At 40.9% G+C, this 26,762-nt stretch overlaps 2 protein-coding genes across 3 annotated transcripts; one reads left to right on the top strand and one right to left on the bottom strand.

The window, feature by feature from the left end:
* Positions 1–2,402: 2,402 nt before the first annotated feature.
* On the top strand, positions 2,403–9,698 carry bco1l (beta-carotene oxygenase 1, like). Its single transcript, XM_003457950.4, has 11 exons — positions 2,403–2,572; positions 3,642–3,770; positions 3,869–3,998; positions 4,617–4,764; positions 4,962–5,109; positions 5,905–6,125; positions 6,876–7,142; positions 7,222–7,327; positions 7,399–7,493; positions 8,617–8,728; positions 8,825–9,698. The coding sequence occupies exons 1-11, from the start codon at positions 2,509–2,511 to the stop codon at positions 8,983–8,985; spliced, it is 1,581 nt and encodes a 526-aa protein (XP_003457998.1). The 5' UTR covers positions 2,403–2,508; the 3' UTR covers positions 8,986–9,698.
* A 2,652-nt stretch (positions 9,699–12,350) lies between these two features.
* Positions 12,351–25,781, bottom strand: eif5b (eukaryotic translation initiation factor 5B). Of its 2 annotated transcripts, XM_005462879.3 has the most exons (27): positions 25,611–25,781; positions 23,658–23,765; positions 23,504–23,567; positions 23,241–23,408; positions 22,649–23,153; positions 22,436–22,575; positions 22,274–22,351; positions 22,019–22,169; positions 21,808–21,903; positions 21,631–21,717; positions 21,479–21,538; positions 21,183–21,221; positions 20,044–20,330; positions 19,851–19,958; positions 19,607–19,717; positions 19,462–19,529; positions 19,241–19,382; positions 19,011–19,142; positions 18,304–18,486; positions 18,057–18,218; positions 15,618–15,749; positions 15,121–15,252; positions 14,941–15,017; positions 14,450–14,614; positions 13,830–13,968; positions 13,583–13,744; positions 12,351–13,074 (listed from the first exon to the last, which is right to left on the bottom strand). In XM_005462879.3, exons 1-27 carry the CDS (start codon positions 25,643–25,645, stop codon positions 12,967–12,969), a joined length of 3,639 nt encoding a protein of 1,212 aa, XP_005462936.1. In that variant the 5' UTR covers positions 25,646–25,781; the 3' UTR covers positions 12,351–12,966. The 2 variants fall into 2 exon arrangements, with proteins under 2 accessions (XP_005462936.1, XP_005462937.1); XM_005462880.3 differs by lacking the exon at positions 21,183–21,221.
* Between the last annotated feature and the right edge of the window lie 981 nt (positions 25,782–26,762).

Below are 26,762 nucleotides of genomic sequence, written 5' to 3'. Positions count from 1 at the left end.
GTACAGAACTAACAGCTGCTAACTGACTGCTAACAGCTCTCTGTGTTTGTAATAAACGTCATTTTTCATCCAAAACATTCTGTATGTGGCTTCTTCTTCTGGACTTCTTTTTTTTTTTAAATACATGGATTAATTACTACATTTATACATTATAACCATTTATATTTTGCATATAAAAATTGGATGTAGCCACAAGAAAGTCTGACATTGGTGTGTGAGTGAGAAGCTACTCTCTATTTACATTGTAAAGAATGCTTACAATTTCAGTTAAGCTGTTTATAATCTTATTTTATTTTTAATTTCTTGTTCTGGTGCAAAGGATAAATAACTAACAACAAAAAATAAATTAAAGTATCAGGGTTAGGCCACCATCCATTTTCTGCCAATCTCGGACTTTCTCCAGCCACCCTCTGAGAGATATAATCTCTACAGTATGTCTTTGGTCTTACCTGTGGTCTACTCCCAGTTGGACAAGCTAAAAAAAATCACCTAAGAGGTATCTTGGTCTCTTTACCACAACAGGATATCTCACTGCACTCTCCCCTCACTCATGAACAGACCTGAGATACTTCTCATTCCCAACTTGGAGAGACACTGCACTCTTTTCCAATTGAAAACAATGAATTCAGAGTTGGAGGTGCTGATTCGTAACTCAACAACTTTACACTCAGCTGCTACCACCCCAGTACATTGACCCAGTGGAAGTCGTTGTTTGTTGAAGCAAGCAGACCTACATCCTCCACAAAACGCAAAGATAAGAACCTGAAAATGTGACACCCTCCATACCTTGACTGTTCAACGCCTACCACGAACAAATAGGCCTCATAGCAAGCGATGGAGACGAAGCTTTCATTGCAGTTGTACAGAGACCAAAGCTCACAACAACAAGCCAGTTACCCAATGGTCCTGCAGGAACCCCCGAATCTGAGGTTCAACTAACCGATGACTTTCCATCAATTTCAGCCAAATTGTTTATTCAAATCTAGGTATTGGTCCACAGCTGATGCATCTGTGAAAGTAAGGTCTATATACAAAACATTTCTAAAGGTAAATCACTGTAATAATGTTTATATACCAAAAGATGAGGTTCTGATTTTGAATGAATATTTTAATCTGCACAGTAGCTATTTAACAGATGTAAAGGAGAAAAAAAGGTAAATAAAGAATCTAAGTAGATTGGATTAAATCGTGTCAGTCATTATATAACAATCAAATGCTGAGTCAAAGCTTCTAATGGGTGTTAAACTATGATGTATTATTTAGGTTGAGTAATTTCTAGGACACAGTGCCAGGAGGCACTCTGACCTGGAAAAATATCCTGATAAGTGCATTTGTAAAGTTGTAAACTGATTTAGATTACATATGTTACGTTACGTATCTGCAACCGGAAGGTCGCCGGTTCGATCCCCGGGCTCTCTGTCCTGGTCGTCGTGTCCTTGGGCAAGACACTTTACCCTACCGCCTACTGGTGTTGGCCAGAGGGGTCGATGGCGCGATATGGCAGCCTCGCCTCTGTCAGTCTGCCCCAGGGCAGCTGTGGCTACAACTGTAGCTTGCCTCCACCAGTGAGTGAATGTGAGAGTGAATGAATAGTGGCATTGTAAAGCGCTTTGGGTGCCTTGAAAAGCGCTATATGAAATCCAATCCATTATTTACATTACACACAGGTGGAGGTGATAAACAAGATGTGTTGGACTTTTTATAGTGTACAAAGTCAAAATGTGTTTCAGCTGGACTGTGATGATTAGTGCTGCAATGATTTAATTAGCACCTAATGCTGTAATCAACTGTAAACAATTATTGTTTCTAAACCAAAAAGATCCAAATGTTTGCTGTTAGTCAAAATCATGCCTCTTAGTAAACTGTAAAAGTGCAATATATATTGAGCTATAAAGCTACATATAACTATTTAACAACACAGCAATTTACAGTTCATATTTAGATAATGAGAATTTTTATCACTGGCTTACAGATTATCAATCAGATCTGAGCTTAAAGATTCATCCTGCTTTAAAGACACGAAAGAAAAAAATGGCAATAGGACAGTTTAGAGATATAGTGATAGTATAAAACATTAAAATAAGTTTGGATTTTCAAATAAAAAAATATGTTGTTTCAATTGAATTTTGTGTAAAAACAAAAAACTGACAGAGCCTATAGATCAAATTAAATAAAAATTTAAAATATAGTTAAAAATTATGTTTTAGTTGTTTTGATATGGTGCATTTTGTCTGATTTGATGAATGTAATGTAGCTGTGGACAACATAAGCCCAGTTATTAACATGTAAATTGTGCTTGAAGTAAGCCAACAGGCAGACTTTTATTATGAAAAGCTGAGTAAAGTCCATTCCAGCTCACTTACATAATCTACTGCACTTATGTTTCCTGAAGCCTGCAAGTATCACGTAGTCAGCTGCTGTCAGTCTGTGTGTTCAGTCAGAGGTGGGACTCAATCGGAGCAGTGCACTCTGGGAAACATATGAGGCTTGTAGCTCAGGAAGTAAAGCATGCAGTCAATTATTTCAAGAAATGGATGTGAAACTCCAGAGCCAGTGAAAGCCGAAGTGAAAGGTGAGTTTGAACCATTAAAGAGTTTGTAAAATGTTGAGTCTGTTGGTTTAAAGAGTCATTAATAAATTCAGCTTGCTCTTTTGGAAGGTTTCCACCTGAACAAATAAAAACAAAACATACAGCTCAAAAGGTTAGAATAGGCCTAAATAGACTGTCTGCTGACATTACCAACATATTCTATTTCACCAAGTAGAATGTGGCACCGATAAATGCATAGCAAACAGGGAGCAGTGCCAAACTCTGAAGACTTAAACCTACACTTGTTGCAAGTGTAGGTTTAAGTCTCTGTAGTATAAAGCATTTTCTAGCATCTGCCTCCAGAGTTATAATGTTCATTTGTTGTTATGTTTTGTTTATGTTAAATTAGAAACTTTGCAACTTTTATTGGTCATATAGAGGAAATCCTGAGTAGATGTTTGTTTTATGTGCTTTGCATGTGTCAGACTGAATGGATGACTCAAATCAAGTCATAAGCTCTGTATATATGATTATTATTATTATTATTTACCTTTTGTGTGGCACTGGAGTTGCTGACCATTTAATGATTATAATCATGGAGTAGGTTATTAGTAGTTACATTTCATTATCCTCCAAAATTACCTCACAGTGAAAATTCTTACATGCAGATGTTCTTTTATATCAGTACCATTAACCAGAACCATTTTCCCATTTTATATATAAGAATCATAACTGTGGTGTCTTTAAAACATGGATTTATGGAGATATTTAAAGGACACACAGGGCTTAAATTTTGCATAAATTAATTTCTGGTGGATCTGACTTTGCTTCAGTTATCACCGAAATTAGGATTGTGGCCCTCTATCACTTATTTTTACTGAGCTCTTCAGGTTAATAGTTCTTTCTTAACCTAACGTCCATTAAAATTTCAAGTATGGAGTTTACAACCTTTTGATCACTTCACAGTAATCCAAACCCCAAATGTGTAGTGAGATAGAAAATTCCACAACTCCACAATGGACCTTTTGGTTAGATTGCTTTCACAAAGCTTCTGTGTTAAGAATGGATTTAAAGCCCATTAACAGTGGTGTTTGTAACCTTTGACCTGCAGGATCTGTCCCTTCCTGGCTGCAGGGCACCCTGCTGAGGAACGGGCCTGGGCTTTTCTCTGTAGGTAACTCTGAGTACAACCACTGGTTTGACGGCTTGTCGCTCATCCACAGCTTCACCTTCAGCAATGGTCAGACTTTGATAAACCTTCAGCATCATTTAACTGTTGACTGTCAATTGTCCATGGTACTGCTGAATATGTTCAATGTTCTGATGTTGCTATTTCAGGTGAGGTGACTTACAGAAGTAAGTTTCTGAAGAGCGACACCTATAAGAGAAACATCAAGGCAGACAAGATTGTTGTCTCTGAGTTTGGGACCATGATCTACCCCGATCCTTGCAAAAACATCTTCTCTAGGTAAAGCCCATCCAGATCATGATCTTACAGAATATATGATACTCAGATTTCCGATCTTTCTAGTTTCAGTCCAGAACAGACTTAAAAAGCTCAAGTTCAGCCCATTCAGCTTTTATATCTACTAAACATAGAAAGGTAGAGTGGACAAGAGATTTTAAATCTGGAACCGAACAAGTGTAGTACATCTAAAGTCTCTGCTTCAGTTCATCATGGATGGATATCACAGTTCTGTGTTAGTTTACGAAGCATACAACAAGAGCTAAATGGATGGATGGACGGATGGATGAACATAGAAATCTGAATCAAACCTTACAAGTCTTGTGGTCTTGGTCCATTTGGGGTTTGATGATTTCAGATATGGACAGACTAACCAAAAACATTTGAGGTTTTTCTGATGTTTTATTTTTTTATCAGAATATCTGCTTCAATTCATCAGTTCATGAAAGTGCAAAATGCAATTCTCTGGGTTAGTAAAGGGTTTACTTGCATAAACATTACCTAAAGACGTTTGGTTGATTGGAATCATAAAAAAGGATATTTGTTTTATTAGGTATGTATACAAATACTGAATTATTTCAGCTGTGTGCCCCAAAAAAACCTTCCACGCTCTCTCACCAGGGCATTCACGCACCTCCAGAATGTCATTCCTGACTTTACTGACAACAACTTAATCAACATAATTCGTTATGGTCAGGACTACTACGCTTCCTCTGAGGTCAACTACATAAATCAGATTGACCCTAACACCCTGGAAACTATCGGCAGGGTAAGTTAGTCTGCACATACTGCCTGGGAACGTTTTAAAAAGGTTCAGGGTTTTCGTTAAATGGTCCACTGTTTAATGCCCAAAGGTAAAAAGTAACTATATTAGTTTTGTTTAGTACCACAGTTGGATATAATGGCAACAAGCATCTCTGTGAAAGATTGTCCTTCCTCAAATGTACTGCCCGGTATTAATTTCAGATAAACTACAGGAACCACATTGCCTTGAACCTAGCAACAGCTCATCCACACTACGATGAGGAGGGCAATACATACAATATGGGGACTGCTATTATTGGTTTTGGCCAGCCAAAATACATGATCTTCAAAGTCCCAGCTGATGCCTCAGGTATGATGTCTGCAGTAATTCATTCTGTCCTGTTTATTTCTGTTCCTAAACTTTAAATCCTCAAGATAAATTATTTAGCAGTACAGTGGAACCCCGACTTACGAAATTAATTCATTCCCAAGGGTCTTTCGTAAGTCGAAAATTTTCGTAAGTCGAGGCACCCATCGCGCCTTTTGAGTGAACGATAGGCTATAGGCTAATTGCTAACTGCAACAACAATACGTCGTTCAAGTGGAACAGCGAAGCGCAAGTACAAAAGCCAAGGGGTTATCACATGATTGTGATTGTGAGGCATTGTGGGCATTCTGGGCTCAGCCAGTCAGAGCCAGCGGATTTCGATATGCGGGCATTTTGCCATAACACGGGCAGAAATATTGCCATTAAGTGCCTTCGTAACTTGAATTTTTCGTTAAATGGGGTATTCGTAAGTCGGGGTTCCACTGTAATTAGATATCATTCTCAGAATATAGTAAACCTATGCACAGCAGTAAAGTTACTTATTTGCCATTGCATGCTCCATGAGCCACGTCTTCACTTGATTACAACTTAGGTTTAATTGATTTATGACACCACAATCAGACCTCTCAAAGAAGACAGTTGATATGAACACTATCATTTACAAAGTGTGTGTGACTGTAGCTCACTGTATTTTCATTTGCTTCATTTGCTTTCTTTTACTTCATTAATGATTTTTAAATTATTGATTCTCCCTTTTTACAATCAAGAAATGCAGACAAGTGAACAGAATAACAGGCAATTAAAGTGAAGCTTACAACATTGTGTTGACTATTTCAGATAAAAATCACAAAAAGCCGGCGCTGAGGAAAGTGCAGCAGATCTGTTCAATCCCTTTTCGCTCCTCACTGTTTCCAAGCTACTTCCACAGCTTTGGCATGACTGAGAACTACATTGTGTTCGTGGAGCAATCTTTCAAACTGGATATTGTCAAACTTGCCACTGCCTACTTCAGGGGGGTCAACTGGGGAGGCTGCCTCAAATTTGATCAGGATGATATTGTAAGTCTTCCAAATTTTTATCGACTCATAATAGTGAAATTATATATAAGTTGTCATTTAAGCTATTAAGAAAAAATATACTCAGAGAAAAACTGCACCGACACTATATACTGATTATTTGTAGGCTCTCTCCTTGGCCCTTCACATTTTTAGTTTAAGGTGCAATGTTGGTTCTTTGTGTCACTGTGGGCACCAGAACAAATTGAAAAACATAAAATGTTACTTACCATCACTCTGTTAAAGCATGCTGCCTCCTTAAAACCAAGCAGAAACTATTGGACTGAAAAATGAAGCCAGTGATGAAGTACCAAAAATTGAAGATCTTGTTTTTGCAGATCTATATTAAAGCTTAAGGTTTGCATTCTAGCCTGAAAAAATGCCAGGAAACCAACCAAATAATTGTATGCACTGCCATCAAAAACATAACAGGCCACAGTGTACTATAAAAGTACACTGCACAAAATCACAACTAACATAGTCTAAAATTATTTATGCAAATTTAAATCATCTTAAGATATGAAATAACAAAGAATAGTGGCGATACCACAAATACCAAGTTTGTCATCTTCTATTTTGCTGGATTTACTCATTATGTAAAACTAGACTCTGATTTAAATATTCCACGACAAGAAATTGCTCATTGCTGATTTGAAGTCTCCCAAGAAAACCAAAAACAATGGAGTAGTACATTTCTGGTAATAACAGGTATTTGAGATTTTCCGTAGTACTGTTACCTGTTTTCTTTTCCAGACTTATTTTCATATCATCAATAGAAAAACAGGAAAGGAAATCTCCACACGTTTTCATGCCGATGCCCTGGTGGTTTTTCACCACATCAATGCCTATGAGGATGACGGCCATGTGGTGTTTGACCTGATCAGCTACAAGGACAGCAACCTGTACAACATGTTCTACCTGGAGAACATCAAGAAAGAGACTAGCAACTTCATCCAGAGCCATAAGAGTTTCTCCCCACCATCCTGCCAAAGATTCGTTATTCCACTCAACATCAACAAGGTATAGTTAGTATTTAGTGAAAATTCACTCACACTTACATTCTATTTCATCAATAAATAACAATTTGCCTGTTCTTCAGGAGTCTCCCAGAGGGTCTAATCTGGTGACTCTGGCTGGCACAACGGCTCAGGCAATTTTGCAGGAGGATGGATCAATCTATTGTCAGCCAGACACCCTTTTTATAGGTTAGTCATCCACAAAGTGACTGTCATTAAATGCTGTCTGATCCACCTAACAAGTCTGATTCCTCTTCAAGGTTTGGAGCTGCCTGGGATCAACTACAAATTCAACACTAAAAAGTACAGATATTTCTACGGCTCCAGGCTAGAGTGGTCTCCTCATCCCAACAAGGTGAAGCAACTTTATTGATTACTGATTTATTAAATCAATTGCATTGCTTTTGGGGTGAACAATTATACATAAATGAACCACATTTCCATGTGGCTAACATTGGACCCCAAATGTGATCTTTTCCCTAAACATTTATCCTTCTATCTTCTGCTGCTTATTGGGGTCTGGGTCATAAGGGCAGTAGTCTAAGCAGTTGAGCTCTCGCTCTACTGGCCTCTACCTTCATCCTTTCTAGGGAGGATATCAAGGTTTTTCCACACCCAGGATGCATGCCCAAACCACCTCAATTAGTTCCTTTTAATGTGGGCATCTAAGCTCCCCACTCTTTCTGAGGGTGAGCTCAGTTGTCACTTGGAGGAAGCTCATTTCAAATAATCAAGCTTTTAAATTGTCAAAATGTGTCCATGAAGCATCTGAAAATGAAAGGTCATGGTAATAATGAAGCAGCTAGTCTAAGACATGAACCCCAAAGTCCTGTGTTTGACCAGTTTGACAATTGAAAAAATAATGGTATGGATTTTGTTTTTAAGTAGAAGGATTCCCTTAAGATTAAAGCCGAGGCAATGCATTAACCAGCTCCTTCTTCCAGCCTTAAATGACTTATATGAAAGTAGGACAAGACAAGCAAAATATTTTAATGAGTATTCAAATGAATTAAAGCAAGGTCTCTCCAATTTAAATGTACCCAATTTCATGCAATAATTATGGTCCAGGCCTCCATTTCAACATCGGAAACAGGGGGATGGGGGTGCGGGCAGCTTTGGGAAAGTTTTGTAAGTTTTGTAGGAAAAATGAATTGAATATCAGTGAGTGACGCAAATTCTGTTTCTTTACATGAAAACGACAAAACAACTACGACGCTGGCTGTATTTTATGCACTATAACTTCCACAGATGCACATATGAGGATGAACAATCTTAATCTTAATCTTAAACTAATCAAACTAAATCATTCAGTCAGCATTTTCAAACAAATAAAGTGAAAACGAATGACGTCAGTTATTGTTGACACAGTACGATGCTGAATACTCAAATCTGTAAGGACAGTGAATGCCTGAACCAAAATTAGGACAATCTATTTTAAGGTTGTTGAGGTCTGATACTTTAACACTATTACCCAACAGATCGCCAAGTTTGACATCATTGAAAGGAAACACGTTGAATGGGTGCAGAAAAACTGCTATCCTTCAGAGCCAGTGTTCGTCGCATCTCCCGGAGCTGTGGAGGAAGATGATGGTGAGAGCTACACTTTCAAGCACACAAACTTACATATTTAGAAACCACAATAATAGAGCAAAATTTGTATTTCCATTGTATTTTTTCCTCATCCAGGAGTCATCCTGTCATCCGTTGTTTCTTCGGATCCCAGCATTTCTCCCTTTATGCTCGTGCTCGATGCCAAAACTTTTGAGGAGATCGCCCGAGCCTCCATCCCCACCACTGTCCACATGGACCTCCACGGACTTTTCATTCCTGCTGCTGATTCATCATAGTATTGAATCTTTTAAGTAAAGTAGACAATGAAGTCAAACTTATTTTTAAAAAACCTTTTAAGCTATGTCCAGTGTTAACAGTGGACACAAAAAATCTACTGCTACTTGCTTTACCTTTGGTAATCCTAAAGCACTTTAAAAGACAGATTTAAGGGAATGTATAGTATTAAAAATGCAAATGAAGTGAGATCAGCAATGTTTGAAAATCTCATTATAGCTGCACAAAGTTTCCACCTCAGTCAGGTGTAGAAACTTTTATGGTACGTTAACATTTTTTTATTTCCAGAGATTTTATTTTGTAACATAAAAATGTTGAGAAATTAAGCATAAAACAAAATTCTTTTAATACATAAAAGCTCTAACTACTCAACTTTTAGACTGAAATATGTCTTGTCATGCAAACAACAAACTTACTGTTTGCTGTCCTATTTTAAAACCTAATGACCCGAGGGGTCTCAAGAGAAAATGGCTACTGTGTGTTATGTTGTCCCAAATGAACCAACATGAGCTACTTATCAGACCACTAATATTGCCCCGTGGTTGGGTGCCCCCACCAGTCAGTCAAGTTTTCATCCATGTTTCCTTTTGAGGTATTATTAGTTCCTATTCTTCATTGAAATCAAGAGTCTAAGGATGGAGGCTTTTGTTGGCTGTACAGATTTGTATTTTGTGATATAGAGATATATAAATAAACTAATCTGACTTAAATTTAAGTTATTTTGTCTTTTTTTTTTTACTTCTGCTGTGTTTCCATATTATTTATGTATGACCATATTTTGGTATAACTGGTATATTTGGTATAACAGTAAGTTATAGTCACGACAGCACCCGATGCTTCAGTTATTGATATTGTTGTGAACTGTAAAATAGAGATGCTTCAAAGAAAATTCCAGTCAAGAGCTCGGCACAATTTCAAGCTGGTATAGAAATCTGCTCCTGAGTTTCGGTGCAGATTGATGGCAAGGATGGTAGAATGGATTTATCCTTTAGTTTGTCATAAGAACTAAATTACTCACTATTCACTATAAAATAGACTATTTAGTGACTTTGACATTTTGTGGTACTGCCTGAATATAAAGAGAGTTTTTTATAGTTTATATCCAAGTATCACTTTATTTGGTATACTGCAGTTGCTGCAGATTTTTTTCAGCTGTTCATCCATGATGCAAATCTCCCGTTCCAACACATCCCAAAGATGCTCTGGTGGCTGTAGAGGCCATTTGAGTAGAATGAAGTCCTTGTTGTGTTCAAGAAACCAGTTTGAGATGATTTGAGCTTTGTGCTATCATGCTGGAAGATTGGTACACTGTGGTCATACAGGGATGGACATGGTCAGCAAAAATATTCACGTAGGCTGTGGTGTTTAGAAAAAGTGCCAAGGAAATAACCCCATGCCATTATACCACCACCACCAGTCTGAACCTTTGATATAAGGAAGGATGGATCCATGCTTTCATATTGTTCAAATTATAAATGGCACCCAATCTGTTGATGTACATTCAGAAATGCTCTTCTGTTTTCTCCTTCTTCTGCTACCTTGGATGTGATCAGTGATTACTTGAGTTACTACTGTCTCCCTATTAGCTCCAAAGGGATTGACCATTCTCTTCCAAATTCTTTCATCAACAAAGCATTTTTCTCATTTTCAAACCATTTTCTGTCAACCATAGAGGTGGGTGTTTGGGAAAAATCCCAGTAGATCAGTTTCTGAAATAATCAGAGCAGCCTGTCTGGAACCAACTACGATGTTATGTTCAAAGTCACTTAAGTGACCTTTCTTTAATATTCGCATGTCCGTTTTCTTATCCAGCAAGTCGTTTTAAACATGTCTACATGCTTAAATGCAATTAGTTGCAGCCAACTGATTGGCTGTTTTGTATTAACAAACTGTTGAAGTGGCTGGTGAGTGTATTATTGTTGTCTGTCACCAACAAACAGAAGATCATGTATGATGTTAGCAAGCTTACTGTCAATATTTTGCTAAGGTTAGCCAGTTAGCTGTAACACAATTTGACAATTGTTGGTTAGTAAATTTACCAGCCAGATGACTGACACTCATGTCAATTAACATTTAATTTACTCACAACCACAAACACCTTGTTTATCACAATAATAATATAACAGGTATTTTTTGTGAAGACTGAATGAAAAATAGAGACTTCAGGAAAATGAAAACATTTGCAATAGTAATACTTCCATTGTGACTATCTATTATAAATTGTAAACATCAATTTTGATACTTTCATTAGCACACTTACTTGCTTAGAGTACGACATTAGAAGTGTTTTTACTGAACAGGACGAGCCCTGATTTAGACATAACCTCTGTACGTGGCCCGCCCTGTTACAAGCATCCATGCTTCTATTGGTTCATTATGTGTTAACTCTTTTGGTCATCTCTGGGTGTTTTATATGTGGTGGCAGCTGAAACAAATAAAATGCAGGGACTTTTTTCCCCTCCTAGGTGCTTTCTCTTTGTTGTGGTCAGGTTTTTTTTCAGAGGTACACATTTTTCTTTTCCTTTTCATTCCCTCACCTTCATTTTAAGAACTTCAGCAATTGCTCTCCAGGAATTTGACAGTTTTGAATTCTTAATGTGATGCTATAATTGTTATTTTATATTCTGAGTGAATGATTGTTATCCTCTCACTGATCAATTCAAAAACTGCAATAGGAAGGAAGCAAGGAAATGCACAGAAGACACACGGCACTCAGCAGGTGTATAGTTACATTTTCAGGGAGGTGCACGTCAGGTTATACCGTGAGGTTTCAGAGGGGTTTGCAGTTATGACATCACTACAACGTAGATTTCCTGCTGAAGCATAAACACTCAGTAACTCACTGGAAATGTGACTGCTTGGCTAGCAGCACAAGTTTGAAAATATTTTCAACCATTCAATCCTCTGACCACTTGTGAGGCTAATAAGTCACCATCTACAGTGAAAACAATCACACATAAAACACAAAACAGTGCAACGATAATTTCAATACCTGATAAAGATCAGCTGCTTTTAGTTAGCTAGCACTGAGTTAATTACGACACCACTGGTACTAATTAAGCGTCCAAGATAAAGACCATTGAAGCAAGATGTACACCAGCCTTTCATGCAACTTCTTAACCATTAGTTAGAATATACTATTTCATGTAGCATGCACATATGAGATCAGAAAAGTCCCACGTACCAAACTTGTACGCTTATATTAAGAATTTTCTGCAAACAATACCAGATAATTTTGAAAGGAAACAACAGTATTTTTAACTCTAATAATTATTTTAATTACTTTATTTTGGCATCAGCAGACTTCCATATTGACAGATTTGTATCTTTAGTGTTTGTGGCACACATGAACCGAAAACTCTGCATGTTTCGTCAGAATCATGGGAATTTATTACATCAGCAGTTGCAGCAAAAACAGTTTAAAATCTGTCATTCACCCCATCATCCCACGCCACCCTGGCCTCCCAACATGGCCGCCGAGCAGGACAGCAAAGAGAAAGTCAACTCTTCAATGTCTGTAAAGTCGACGTCGTCCTCACTGATGCTGAAAGAAGAAACAGAAAAACTGTTTCCCTTTTGAGCCCTGGTGCTGCACAGCACAATCCCATAATGCACCTGTTCAGGTAGCACATCAGCCTCATGAGCCTCAGTCTGGGTAAGAAGGGGCGGAGCCTGGGATACGAAGCAGCAGCCACAAATCAGAGCGGACAACAAGAAGGAAAAAAAACAAAAACGTTGATGCTGAAGAACAGGCACGTTGGAATACTGAGTGTGTGCGTGTGTGTGTGAATTATGTCTAAACTATCACTGTTTACAACAGTGGAAAAAACTGTTCGTTTCTCACAGAAAAACACTGTCACGTCTTTTATCTGCTTTTTTTTTTTTCTTTTCAATTTATTCTCTTTTTCCCTCCGTTGGTCGCCGCCGCTGTCTTGTCGTCTAATGGAGGAAGAGCGAGAGTGTGTTTTTGTAGTTCAGGTCCCTCAGATGATCTCAAAGGTCTTCTTCAGCTCCATGATCAACTGCCAATCAGATTTCTGCATCTCGTCTCTGAACCAGTTCTTCAGAGCGTCGATTGACGCCCGTGTGATCTGAAACAAAACCAAAGAGGTCGTTAAAGTGAACCAGAAACAGCCTTTCATTCTTTGCTCTAAAAGCCCTGAGGCCACATTTAACTTTGCCTCTATTAGCAGCCTGCTGCTACAACCATTTTTTGACAGTAAAACCAAAGAGGAATTAAAGTGAACACAATGTAAAACTAGTTTAAACACAGTTGAAAAGCAGCACCAGGTTTTACTTCACTGTCTGGACGTCTCTGCTTTTGTTCTACAGAACACAGAAAAACTACATGAAATTCTTGGCCTGACTAACTCGAAAGACACGAAGATATTCTTACCCTTCCTCTCCTTCTTTCCTCTTATTTAGGCTCTTTATTTCTTCCTTGCTTTTCTGTCTCCTGTTCCTAACACTGCTACCTGGACACTGACTGAAATCGACCTTTTAGCGGTGGAGTGAACAGCAGTGTTCACGGTAATTGTGATTTTTGTGAAGCCTCTCGTCTAACGTTCTTCTGTTCCTCCTCTAAGGGTGTGTCCTCACCTTGCTGACGATGATGTCTGTGGCTTCAAAATGGCGCCCGTACATCTTTGGCGACTCTCCCGGGATTGGCTCAATCTTGATGCAGATCTCCTGGCCCTTCTTGGCAGTGTCAACGGGCTTATGATTTATCTCAATGCTGGTGACCACACCGATGTCCACAAACTGACATGTGAACACAAAGAGAGTTAGTTTACAGCTCAATTTATAATTCACACAAACAGCCACAGCGACTGTAAGCGGGTCTTACCGCTTTGCTGGGGACGCAGAGGGGCGTCCCCTGTTTCAGGACTCCAGCCTCCACTGTGACCCCCATCACGATGGGATCTCGGGAGTTAAAGATGAACTGAGGAAGAACTCGCAGCTTCACTGGGAACACGGCAACATGCCTGACGATACAGATAAAAAACACATTAACCCTCGAACAACCCTTAAGTAAAATTAATCAATCACAGTCACATGGTTACTGAAGCCTAATTATCACACTGATGTGCTCCATTTTGCAGTGGCACGCTGGAAGAATGTCAAAATAAATCAGAGCGTCATCTGCATATAAACTGACTTTTACAACCAATAATAACAAATAGAATCATCTACAAATGTATTATAGATAATTAAAAACAACAGGGTTAGTTAAACAGAACCACGTTATTCTGTGAAAGGACATCATCATTTGCATATATACAAAAAAGACTTATTAGCTGTAGTGGTTCCAAATCTGGACAAATAAAAGCCTTTTGGAGTCTCCATCAACTATTTAATTAGAGTTTATTACTATGTTATAGTATGTTGTTTGTTATTCCAGTCAATAAAAAGTCAAAAATACCCAAAGAAATCTAAACAATTAACGCAAACGTGAGCTTTTCTTACCTAAACTCGTCCTGTTTGGCCTTCTTGTAGTCTTCTCTGTACTTGGTGAAAGCATCAAATAGGTGGTAGATGATTTCAGCAGAGAAGATGCGAACTCCCAGAGTGTCAGCCATCTCCTGACTCTCCCGCTCCACCTTCACATCGAAGGCCAGGATCACCGCGTACCTGCCAACACCAACCCCCCAAAACATCTGTCACATCTACAGGTTCTAGACCAGTGCTCCACTAGTACTAATTTCAACAGAGATACAATGATGTCTGTGAAATGTATTCAGATTTTTTTTTTTTGGGGGGGTGTCATAAAATATTTTAATAGTTGTCCCAAATTTTTTTTTATTAAAATTAACAAGATATTTGGGGGTGCAGATTCTAATGTTGTGCACTAACTTTATTTATACTTATTATGAAATGAATAAACTATTTGTAAATATGTAAATATTTATTGCTTTTGTGTTCATTTTGGTTGAGTGTGTGTTTATACTGTGACGTACTGCGGGTCGTGCTCCAACATGGTTGACGCCTTCATCACATCCTTCTTATGAACTGGGCCAATGTTAATGCCAGCGTACTGCAGGGACACGCACACAGAGTTCAAAGGTCAAGGACTGTTAGTTTCTACTTCCTGTAGTTTTTCAAAATAAGAGCTCTCAGCCGTACTGTCAGGTACTTACAGGGACTTTGGATGTCCGCAGGAACTCAAGCAGAGCCTCCAGCGATCCCAGCGTTGATGCCTGGACGTAAACACCTTTCTCCTCGAGTTTGATGGAGCTCAGAGTCTGCTTAAGCTCTCGCACCAGTTCATCCTGAAAACAAGTACATGTAAGAAACCTGGGAGTCTTACAGGACCAGTTCAGTCCTTGTCTTGGAGTCAAAGGAGTTTGCAAAGAAAAGCGTCTGGACTTCTTTAAGTTGCTTGAAGACGTTTCACCTCTCATCCGAGAAGCTTCTTCAGTTCTAAGGTCAAATGGCCGAGAGTCCCAGATTTAAACCCAGTGGGAGTATCCCCCCAAAGAGGGACAAAGGACCCCCTGGTGATCCTCTAATCACATGCGCCAAGGTGCGCTTTTCTTTGCAAACTCCTTTGACTACGATGACCTGGATGACTGAGAACCTTCACAGACTCCTTGTCTTGGAGTTTAACTTAGACTAAAGGGAAAAGCACTGTTACCCTTAGGACGGGGATCTCGTCGTCCTTGTGAGCCACCAGCAGGGGGAGCCCCGCCAACGCCTTCTCCAAGTCTTTCCCCAGAATCTTCACACCCTGAGACGTCGACACCTCCTTGTGCTTCTCGTACTGGTTCTGCACACAACAACCAATCAACACGTCAACCACAGTCGATACATTTTTGAAGTCAAGCCCAAAAAGCAGAGACTATGGCAATGTCCACACTAATACGTTTCCGTTTGAAAACGCATCTTTTTCTCTCCGTTTTGGCCTCCCGTCCACACTGAGACGGCATTTTGGGTCAAGGAAAACGCTGCATTTTGAAAACGCTCTCCAAAGCGGATACATTTGAAAATGCTGTTTTTGCGTCGCAGTGTGGACGGCGAATCCGGAGCCTTTTCGAAAACGATGACACATTTTAGTCATGTGACCAATTAAACTAAGATAGCGGAGGGCATTATACAGCAGTTGTTTTGTTTGCTCTCAGTTTTGACAGCCCTATTAAAGGTTAACATGAGTTTGTACATGCTCCAGATAGCTTTTCTTCAAATTCTTTAATTCCCACTCGCTTTTGCAATTTTGTAGTTTTGTGTTACTCACAGCAACAACTCCACCTCATTGTTAGTCCATTTAAAAAAACTCGGTGCTTTTCGTTTTGCCGCGACGTTTCAAAGAGCCAGAAAGTAAACAAACAGCAGACAGAAATGAGTCAGGTTGAATCTTCTTGCGCTTCACGCATGCGCAGTACTGGAACGTAAGCGTTTTCGGCTGTTTCAATGTGGACGCACAACTCTGTGAAAACGACTGAAAATGTTAGTGTGGACGCTGAGCGTTTTCAGACGAAAACGCCGTTTTCAAATCTATCCGGGCTTGTGTGGACGTAGCCTATGAGTAGAAGTGAGCTCATGTTTAATGATGAAGTGCACTTTCTCCATCATTCACCACCACTAAAGATTGATCTTGTTTCTTCACACATAGTCCCTCATGCTGAGTTTAGTAAACCCGAGTGCTTAAAAACATTAATAAGAACAATGAAGTGTGAAAACAATTAAAACCAGGACGACTTTTTGGATTGCAGAACACAGTAATGACTTGTCATGGTTTTTTTAGACAAATGTCAAAAAGACATGTTTATGCTGAAAAAAATGCATTTGTGTTTTGGCCACTCTTGTTTTTCTTTGTTCTCTTTAATTTTTTGTTTAAATAAATAATTAAAAGTGATTTCTGGCCAGTCTCAACATCATTAACTCTCAATGTGAGATTTAAAGCACAGTCTTATTTCTGACAGGAAAACAAAGGCTGCAGGTTGATTTAGATGAACAAGCCTTGAATAGGTGGCATGTGATACACTCGGAAAAACAACAACAGTGTGTATGGTTGGTCTTCTGCAGTAAAGGCAAAGACTGTGTGACCTAATCTGACATATGATATATGTGTATGCAGTCATTCCAAACCAACTCATAACAAAAGTGTGCATTTTGCATGTTAATGTGGCCCCTGTTAGTAAAACTCACCATATAGCTCACTTTACTTTGAATTTTATAAAATGATGTGCTTTTAAATTCTTCTCATTCCTCACTCTTTTAGATTTAGAGGAAAATATAACACCTATTATTGTGTGCAATTTTATTTAGTATTAGTCTGTACATTTTGTCCGGAGCTGTTTGTCAGAGAAAAGTTTCCCACAGTTCAGGATGACGTTTTTAAAATCAGCCTTAAGTTTTGTTTTTAGTTTTAAAGAAAAATCTTTTATGAACGCCAAACAATTTTTTGTGTGTTTAGTTTTACATCAAATATGAAAAATAATCACACAAAGTAGACTGAACAAATGAGGAGAAACAAGTCTATAAAGTGCCAGCAGAGGGAGCCCCATCATCATACATTAGCTGTAGTGGCAGTGAACCTGTATCAGCAGGGTTACTAGAGTGTTTACTGGATTAAATTAAAGCAAGAAAGGAATCCACATCCTGCTCATGGTTTGTACTGGTCAATGAAAACAAAGAAATAAAAATAAAAAGTCATAAATCTGAGGAATAAATCAAATAAGGACAAAGTAGGCCCTTCATAAAAATGACTCAGTCGAACCACAAATCTTTCTAAAGCCGACATTTTTCCTTATTTTTTTATTTTTTTTAAATGTTGACTATGTTACTTAAATTCCTTTTTTAATGCTTTTAATGTAAAGCACTTTGTCTAGGAAAGTGTCACACAAAGAAATCGTTATCTGCTCAATAATTGACTACAGTCACTTCGCGCACCTCCCTCATATACACGTGAGGGAAGCTGCATGAAACAGATACAAGTACGTCATTTTGTTGAACTGACTGCTTTAAAGACCATAAGTACTTTAACTCAGAGCCATTATAGTACAAAATCTTCCCGCTACATCTTTGCCAGATGCATGTTTAAAAGCCGCTCTAACAAAATTTAAGACATGTTTACCTTCACTCTGAGTTCCTTCAGTGGAGGTGGCAGCAACAACCCCCTGATCTGCGTGACGATGGGCCCTTCCACCCCTGGTACGATGATGGTCTCTCCTTCCCGCAGACGACCGTTAATCAGGATGACATCTATCGTTGTTCCCATCCCGGGCAGCGCTTTTACCTAAACACACAAAGATCACATGGAGTTTGTGTCTGGATGGTGGAGGAATGGAAAAAGTAGAGAGAACAGATAAAATTGAACTCACCTCCATGACCTGAGCTCGCAGCTCGTCACAGTGCGCTAACCGCCGGGCCAACATTGTTTGGGTGAGCTCGACCAACAGGGCGATGAGGTTTCCCATACCATCACCACTGTGGGCTGAGGTAGGAACCAACGATACAAATGTACGGGGGTCCTTATTCTCATAAAACAAGGCGGCGTTAAGACCCTGAGGACAAACACCACACGGAAAACAAAGTTCAGGGAAAGTGAGCTTGATGCCGTCTTTGGTGTTCCTCAAGCCTCAATGCTGGGTGCCCTAAACTACAAAATGTTATCATCCAGTCTTATCATCATGCTGTTCCTTTCAGACTGTGAAAAAGATTACTATATAATGCAGGTTCAAAACTTTTTAGGGAGACTTTATAATATAATAAAACTTGCTGAGAAACTTATTTTGTTGAATAAACACAGTAAAAATCTTTGTTTTACCCATTTTAAAAACATTTTGATTATATTTAATTATAAGTATATATTATATACAGTATACACATAAATACAAAATACATACTATGTATAGTATGTATTTTCTTGTCTAACTCACGCTCTTTAATGAAACATTAGAAAAATTTGCTATTAGACTGTCCTCATCTGGAACTGAATGGAAATAAATGGCACAATAACCATAATGAATAAGTATTTCTCATTGTTGTGCTGTGATTGGCTGATAAATTAAGATGTAGTGATCAACACCTGTTGTGCGAACTCCACAATGATGGCCTTAGTTCTTTCGTCAAACTCGTCTTTTGTGTTCTTCTTCTGCTTCTTTAGTGTAGCCACGACATCGGTTTCTGGACTCTTCTTCCAGTCGTAGAGGCGGTCGATCTGGTAATGGCAAAAAAACAAATAAAAAATAAAATTTTAGAAAATTTGCAAGAGAAGAAGAAGAAGGAGGTGAGACTGATGTCGTGGAGCTGGCAGACCTTGTTGAGGGCAACGATGAAGGGACACTTCTTCTCCTTCAGCAGGTTGATGGACTCGAGCGTCTGAGGCTCCAAGCCGTGCATGATGTCCACCACCAGGATGGCGATGTCGCACAGTGAACTGCCTCTGTTCCTCAGGTTACTGCAGAGAGAGAGAGATCAGTTAGCGACAGACAGATACAAGTGAGTGAGACAGGCAAGTCAGGAGAGACGGGCGTTACCTAAAGGACTCGTGTCCAGGTGTGTCGATGATCAGCATGCCAGGGATTTTGATGCTTTCTTTGTTGAACTGCACAAACATCCCAGAGGTTAATACACAGTAACCATAAACACAGTTTATTCATTGTTCAGAGTGAGATGGCATACATTTTTAACCATCTTTGTCTGCTCCTCGATGGTCTCCTTCGGAACGTTTGTGGCTCCGATCTGCTGAGTGATTCCTCCGGCCTCGCCATCCTGAACGTGGGTGTGTCGGAGCTGCACGCAAACAACAAGAACAAACAACAAGATCAAACAACAAGATCAAACAACAAGAACAAACAACAATAAGTAAACGTTGTATCGTCAGTAACAGTTGGTAAAAATTCTGTAAGCAGAGAGTAAACGTCACCTTGTCCAGGATCTTGGTCTTGCCGGTGTCGACGTGTCCGAGCACACACACCACTGGTGCCCTCAGCGTTTCCAAGTCAATGTTCTTCAGGTTCTCCATTTTGCGTTTCTAAGGAGACAAACAGAACCCATCAGTCAGAAATGGTTATAAAGAGAGATCCTCTCACTCCCCCTGATTTTGCAGTGTCTCTCACCTCTATCCTCCTCTTGGCGCGGTCGTACAGTCGCTCCTCTTTCGTCCTGCCATCATCGTCCTCGCTCTCGCTGCTTTCATCCTCGCTCGGCGCCCTCCTCTTACCCTGGCTTGCAACCGTTGGCTTCTCCACTTCAGCTTCTTCCTCACTGTCCTCATCGTCTTCATCTTCCTCCTCGTCATCATCATCTTCATCCTCTTCTTCCTCCTCCTCTTCATCCTCACTAGCGGCAGGCTGAGGAGGAGCAGCGATGTCCTCCTTCACCTCAATGTGGACTTTTTTCAGCTCTGAAAGGTGACAGATGGAAGTTTTAATTTCTACTGCTATAACATTTAACGGTTAAGTTCGGTTTTGTCTTAAGTTTAACATGTTTGTCTAAAATGAATGTTGTCATAGTGAAACAGACCGAGCCGTACAATCACGTGACTGGTCAATGCCAGCAACCCCCCCCCCCCGCCAAAAAAAAACACAGGCCTTGCCCATATGTTTTTGATATTGAAAGTCTTAAGTCCAACAAGCCTGGTGCATAAAAACAAAAGAACTCTCAGTCTACCTAAAAACAAACAAACAAAAAAATAAAGAAGGCTAGCTTGTACCAATAAAAGTACATCCTTAGTTTAATCAGTACCAAACAACAGTACTTGGTTAGTTGGTAAAGAGCAGAAAGACCTCAATCAGTAAGTGCTGATAAAAGTATACACTATTCTCTCCAAGTCTATTCAGTACCAAAACACCACAGGCTTAGTCTAGCCATAAGTAGGAAACCCCCCCCAAAAAAACAACACACAATTAGTCTAGCCTTTCCAAAAGAAAATTCACACACACACACACACACACACACACACTAGTAAAAGGGGGGATACTAAGTCTCTACCAAAAAATCCTGTTTTAGTACGACCATTTTTGCTGCCGAAAAACATTACATATTTAACACATGCCTAATCCATACTATAAAACAGCTTGCACATGCTTTTGTGATACCAAAAGGGCACACCTAACACACACCAAGCTTAGACCTACTTTGATGTTTAAGAAACACATATGGGACATGCCTAGTTGGTACTAAAACAAGCACAAATCTAAGCCATGCCTTTTGGGTACTAAAACAAGCATTTGCCTGGACAGCACAGATTCAGTACCTGCTTCTCGTCGTGTCCTGCTGAGCCCCATTTTCCTTTCTTTTTATTCATGAAATAAAAGCAACATATAAAGAATTTAGTTCCCTCAAAGCCAACAGTCACACATGCTAGAGCTGCTGTTTGGACTTCAGTATATCCTGCCACGGATATTTAAACTAAAAAGGCTGGGAATCGAACCACCGACCCTCTGACTGGTGGTGAAACTGTCTTTTTCCCTGCAGTGTTTATTTTCCTTCTTTATTAGATATGAAAACAGAGGAAAGAATCTAATCATTTCAGGTGACCAAGGCTCTCACCTTTCTCCTCGTCACTGGCAATGGCCTCCCAGTTATCTACAGCAGCATCTGGTTTCACCTCTAAACACAGAGACAGAACAGAGACAAGTTAACTTCTGATCAGTGCAATAAAACATACCTTGATACCTCCACTTCACACCTGCAGCTCTTACCTGGTTCTGCAGGTGGTGCCTCAGGCTCTGTTTCCATTGCAACTGGCTCTGGAGTCTCTGAAGTCGGCGAGGTCACTTCTGATGTTTCTGGGAAGGGGAATGACAAAGCTATTTTTATTATATGGCCAGCAGGAGGACTGTAGAGTCTCTCGGCTGGTGCGAGCAGCACGGCTGTACCTTCAGCAGTCTGGGTGGCGGGCTTCTTCCTCCTCTTGTCACTATAAACAGGCTTCTTCTTTTGCACCTCTTTGTCTCTGGATGGCACATCAACACCTGCACACACAGAATCATATTAGCTGTACAGCGCTGACTGTACTGGAATGACTGCATTATACTTCTGTAACCCTCCTTAGCGCCCCTTCCAGTCTCTCCTGCTCATAGCACCCACCCTGAGCCTGCAGCAACATGAGCGTGGCCTCAGCACGAGCTCGAGCTTCCTTCTGGGCCTTCGTCAGCAGCTTCCCCTCCTTCTTCAGGCGCTCCTTCCTCTCCTTCTCCTTCTGCTTCTTCTTCTCCTTGCGCTCCTGCTCCAGGCGCTCCTACAAGGGCAGCAAAACCGATGCCACAGCGATTAGCGATGAGACGACAGGAAAGACAAAAGTGAAGAAGAACCAGAAGGAGGTGGTGGAGCTTTGTGTTTTACCTTTTCCAGCCTCTCCTTCTCCAGCTCCTCCAGCCTCCTCTGCCGCTCCTCCTCCTCTTTCTTGGCTCGCTCCTCCTCCTGCAAAAACAGTTTAATCATTCTCAGATATCAAGCACCCATCACATCATGATGTCCATGACTACGTCTCCCACAATGCCCCACCTCCTTCATCTTGGCCAGGGCCTCCTGCATGGCCTTCACTGTGGCCTTGCTAGGTCCCTTCTTCTTCTTGTCCTCATCCTTGTCTTTCTCTCCTTTCTTCTTCTTCTTGTCTTTCTTCTTTTTGTCGCCCTCCGGCTCCTCTGCAGAAGGAGAAGAAACACGTCACACTGAATGGCATCGCACAATTTCTTGTTTTTCCTGATAATAATTTACCCTCTGCTGCTGGCTCTGCCCCTTCCTGTTCTTCCAACACTGCTGCAGGAGGCGCATTCTGCTGAGGCGCGGACTCCGTCTTCTCTGGCTCTTTCTTTGGCTCCACGCTGCCCTCCTTCTCCTTCTGCTTCTTCTGCTTCATCCTCTCCTCCTCCTTCTTTTTCCTCTCCCTCTCCTTCTTCTCTGCTTTCTTCTGTGCCGCTGTCTTGATTTTGAAGCCGCCATCGTCCTCTTGCTGCTCCTCCTCGTCCTCGCTCTCGGCCTTCAAAGGCTTCCCTTTCTTCTTCTTCTTGTCTCTCCTGGAGGTGAACTCCTCGTCGTCTTCAGAGTCATCCTTTCCAACGCTGCCTCCTTCTCCTTTCCTCATACCTTTGTCCTGGTCCTGGTCCTCCTCCTCGTCGGACACTGAAGGTTTTTTGCCTCCTTTCGTTCCTCCTTTGGTCTTCAGGCGAGACTGAGAACTGCTGTCATCGTCGGATTCTGATGCAGGAGTAGGAGGTGGTGCCTGGAGGAGCAAAGAATAGAAATTTAGACACTTCTAAGAGTCTGCGCTCTTATTTCTATGATATGAGGTTTATGTTCATTATTTCACCTTCTTCTTCTCCTTTTGTTCGCCGTTCCTTTCTCCATCAACATGGCCTTCAGCATCATCACCCTCCTCATCTTCGGGGCTAGCTCCGCCCTTCTTTCCCTTTCTGGTCTTCTTCTTCTCCGGTTTAGGAGGCTCGAAACTCTCCACTTCTTCTGTGATGTCTGTTTTCTGCACACAGAGAGATTCTTTGTATAAGAACAAATTTTCAATGTCTCTGACTAAAAAATCATTTTTGAGCTGAAGTGCCCCTCGGATGCGTTTACCTTCCCCTTTCCTCCTGTGGTCTCGAGCGATAACTCCTCGAGCTCCTTCATGATGTCGTCCTCACTGCAAGAGGAGTAAAAAAAACTGCTTTAGGAAATTTCAAAGCAATAAACTTGATTAAAATAAAAACTATCTGAAAGAAGAATGTCTCACTCGAAGTCCTCTTTCTTCCCTGCTTTCTTCTTCTTCTTTCCCTTTGGCTCTTTGGAAGCTCCGGCTCCTTCGATCTCCGCCGCCAGAGCGTCGATGTCATCTTTGGCACTGAGCACAGATTCGAAAAACAGTCGATCAGAGTATGAGAGTGACACCCGACTAAAACCTGGTCAGACACTGAGAACACGGGCTGCGAGAGGAGACCGAGTCAGACTCTGTTTCTCTTTGTGCCAGAAGAATGTGAATGTGAAGAGCTGCTGACTCCTCACTTCCTTTCATTTCCCATCAGCCCTCTGAGGCACAGCGAGCACAGCGGGACAGCAGTGCTGTAACCACGGATTACGTTCCCTCACGTCACTGTAAATCAAATATCATCTGGTTTCAGACTCACAAAGGAAGGCATCTAATCTGCTCTGTGAAACCAAGACTCAAGATGAAGTATGGCAAAAACAAACCGCTGATTTATCAATTACATCTGAGATTTTCTGGCATTTTAGATCAAACTTTCAAAGTTTAAATTCATCTACAAAGTGAGCTGGAGGCACATTTGGATTACCGAGTAGGCCTCAAAAAAAGCTGCACACAGGGACTGTTAATATGTTGTGAGGGAAAACCTTAGAAGTGAGTTCGTAAAGAGACACTGTGCAGAAAAAGATGCACAAATGACACAAAAAAGTACAAAAAAAGGAAACAAAAATACAAAGCAACCAAACGTTAAATGCAAAGTTTAAAAAGCAACAAAAACCCCTCCTCAAGAATGAAGAAAAAAATGGAAAAAGTTATGACAGGAAACTTTAAGGAAAAAATAGAAAAAAATGAAGTATAAAAAAAATAATGGTAACGTGCACAAATAGCGAGTAAAGAGTCATAAACAAAGATGAAACACAAAAAAATAAAACGACACAAAAAATAAACATAAAACCTGAAAAGGTGTAACGAGAAGTGTAAGTTCAAAAACACAAACAGACAGTAAAAATCAGCAGACAAGAAACTACAAATGAATCTAATGTAAGTTTTTGCTAGAAACTGCATTACTATCCCAATAAGCTTTAACTCACAGAAAACAATAATATTAAAGCCCAACATCTGGCAGGAGTTTCATACTCTCTCTGTGACGTCAGTGTTTGTATCATCACTCCTGTTATATCTATATTTAAGTTAAATGTTAATTTCAGCTAATTAGTGTGAGTTTGCGTCCCTGAGCCTTTTTATCTGATCAGAGCGTTTCACGAGCGAAACGGTGTCCGTGGAGGGTTAAAACCAGTTTGAAGCCTCTCGACTATTATTAGTGTATTATTAATATTGATTATAAATGAAAGATTAGGTGATCGGGTTCATCAGCGTACCAAAACCCGATCAAACCTTCCTTTCACGAGCAGGTGATCGCTCCCAGACTGTGGCGTGTCTGTACCTGCCTGCTCTGTTTATATTTACTGTAATCATGTTTTAGAGCTTACTCGTCAATAAAGGAGCAGCACATCTGTGCTGTACCTGGGGATAGCCGTGACCGCAGCGGCTCAGGTGAGTCAGCCAGGCTTGCGTCACCGAGCAGGTCTTTGCTCACAGGTGATGTGTCTCCGTTACAGCAACTGCAGGCCGCCTCTGAGAACAGCCGGCTCTGAGGCGGCTAACGCGGACACATGTGGCTCCCGTGAGCCCCGCAGCTGGCGGCGGGAGGCCCACCCAGGCCCAGGGTAACCCGGATTCGCCCGTGTCAGCCCGCCTGCTGTTCTGTAATTCTCCTTAAGCCACATTCAGGCTTTAAACCTTCGCTGCCTCACTCCCTCATAGACTCGTGGTTAGCATCCGCTAGCACGGCTAGCCGCTAAGCTAACAGTGTAAGCAGCGGGAAAACGGGCCGGACTGGGGGTGTTCACGGGCCGGGAGAGCCCCATTGGGGCTCGGTGTCAGTGCGGACCGGTGATGTTTATCGGTAGCCAGTGCTCTCCCTACCTGTCCTCTCCGGATTTCTTCTGTTTCTTCCCCATCTTGAAGCTGCAGTTCTCCGCTTACTTTCCTCTATGTTGGCCGACGCACACGACGGCTCACAGCGGGCAAAGATCTCCTACGGGCCGCGAGGAGGGCCCACTCCGCTCCTCCTCCACCTCTAATGCCATACATCCTAGGGCAGGGGTCTGCAACCTTTTACACCCAAAGAGCCATTTGGACCCGGTTTCCACGCAAAAGAAAACACTGGGAGCCGCAAATACTTTTTGACATCTAAAATGAAGATAACACTGTATATATTGTTTTTTATCTTTATGCTTTGTGTGAACAACTAAGGTGTTCTGCTTATGAAATCCATGAAGTGCTACAGAGAAAATTAAATTATATTTATGTAATCAACACATTTTGAACTCTTAAAGAAATATAACAAAAGGAAAGACACCCAGCTGAACTAAAATGATCCATGTAGCAAACAAAAACTGTTGTGAGCCGCCACCCTTATATCGCCTTTGGGCTGTTGGAGCCTTGACCTGACTCTTAAAAAATAATTGGAAAAAAGCACTATGCTGCTGAAAAATAAATATTTGCAAAATTCTGCCTAAATATGTATTTTACCTGGTTAATGCGTGCGGCGGGGCGTGGTTTAAGCGCCGCTGCAGGGGGAGGCGGACGCACCTGAGCGACACCCGCAATCATGCCTCGCCGCCTTTACGTCTGCGCTATCTGTGCTATTGTGTTGTTGGTGGTGTATGTCGGGCTGTGAGCTGAAAAGCTACAGCCGGCTGTATGCGTACAGCAACCGTGTGTGAAAAGTGCTCAATAAAGAGATGCTCAAAAGCATGCTCATGGAAACATCGTCGGGTCTGCCGTGATTTGTTTACAATGGGACTTCTGCTCCTGAACCTCTGCGCACAGAGTCCGCAAATCGGGGGTATACGAAGTCAGTTTACGCAGGACTGTAAGCTGCCATCTGTCAGGCGTGAACGGTGTTTGTCTTTAACATAGTTCACGGTGGAGAACAGCTGCTGACATAATGTGGATCCGAAGATCCATAATTGGCCTACCTGGGGTTGAAAGTCTCGATAAATGCATGGGGTTTCGGCGGGTATACCGGCTTCCGCGAGTGTGACTCTTATTTTGAGCGATGAAAAAATAATA

This window comes from Oreochromis niloticus, linkage group LG23, assembly GCF_001858045.2.
Source record: "Oreochromis niloticus isolate F11D_XX linkage group LG23, O_niloticus_UMD_NMBU, whole genome shotgun sequence".
Classification (NCBI taxonomy): Eukaryota; Metazoa; Chordata; class Actinopteri; order Cichliformes; family Cichlidae; genus Oreochromis; species Oreochromis niloticus.
The sequence above is the reverse complement of the archived record's forward strand: the minus strand, read 5'-3'. Positions and strand labels throughout refer to the sequence as shown.

Coding starts and splice junctions, on each gene's coding strand:
- bco1l (XM_003457950.4), top strand. CDS start 2,509: ATGCAGTCAATTATTTCAAGAAATGGATGTGAAACTCCAGAGCCAGTG. Junction 3,771..3,868: donor CAGCTTCACCTTCAGCAATG/GTCAGACTTTGA, acceptor TTGCTATTTCAG/GTGAGGTGACTTACAGAAGT. Junction 7,143..7,221: donor TTCCACTCAACATCAACAAG/GTATAGTTAGTA, acceptor CCTGTTCTTCAG/GAGTCTCCCAGAGGGTCTAA.
- eif5b (XM_005462879.3), bottom strand. CDS start 25,645: ATGGGGAAGAAACAGAAGAAATCCGGAGAGGACAG. Junction 19,959..20,043: donor GCGCCAAGAGGAGGATAGAG/GTGAGAGACACT, acceptor TTGTCTCCTTAG/AAACGCAAAATGGAGAACCT. Junction 13,969..14,449: donor GCCAAACAGGACGAGTTTAG/GTAAGAAAAGCT, acceptor CTGTATCGTCAG/GCATGTTGCCGTGTTCCCAG.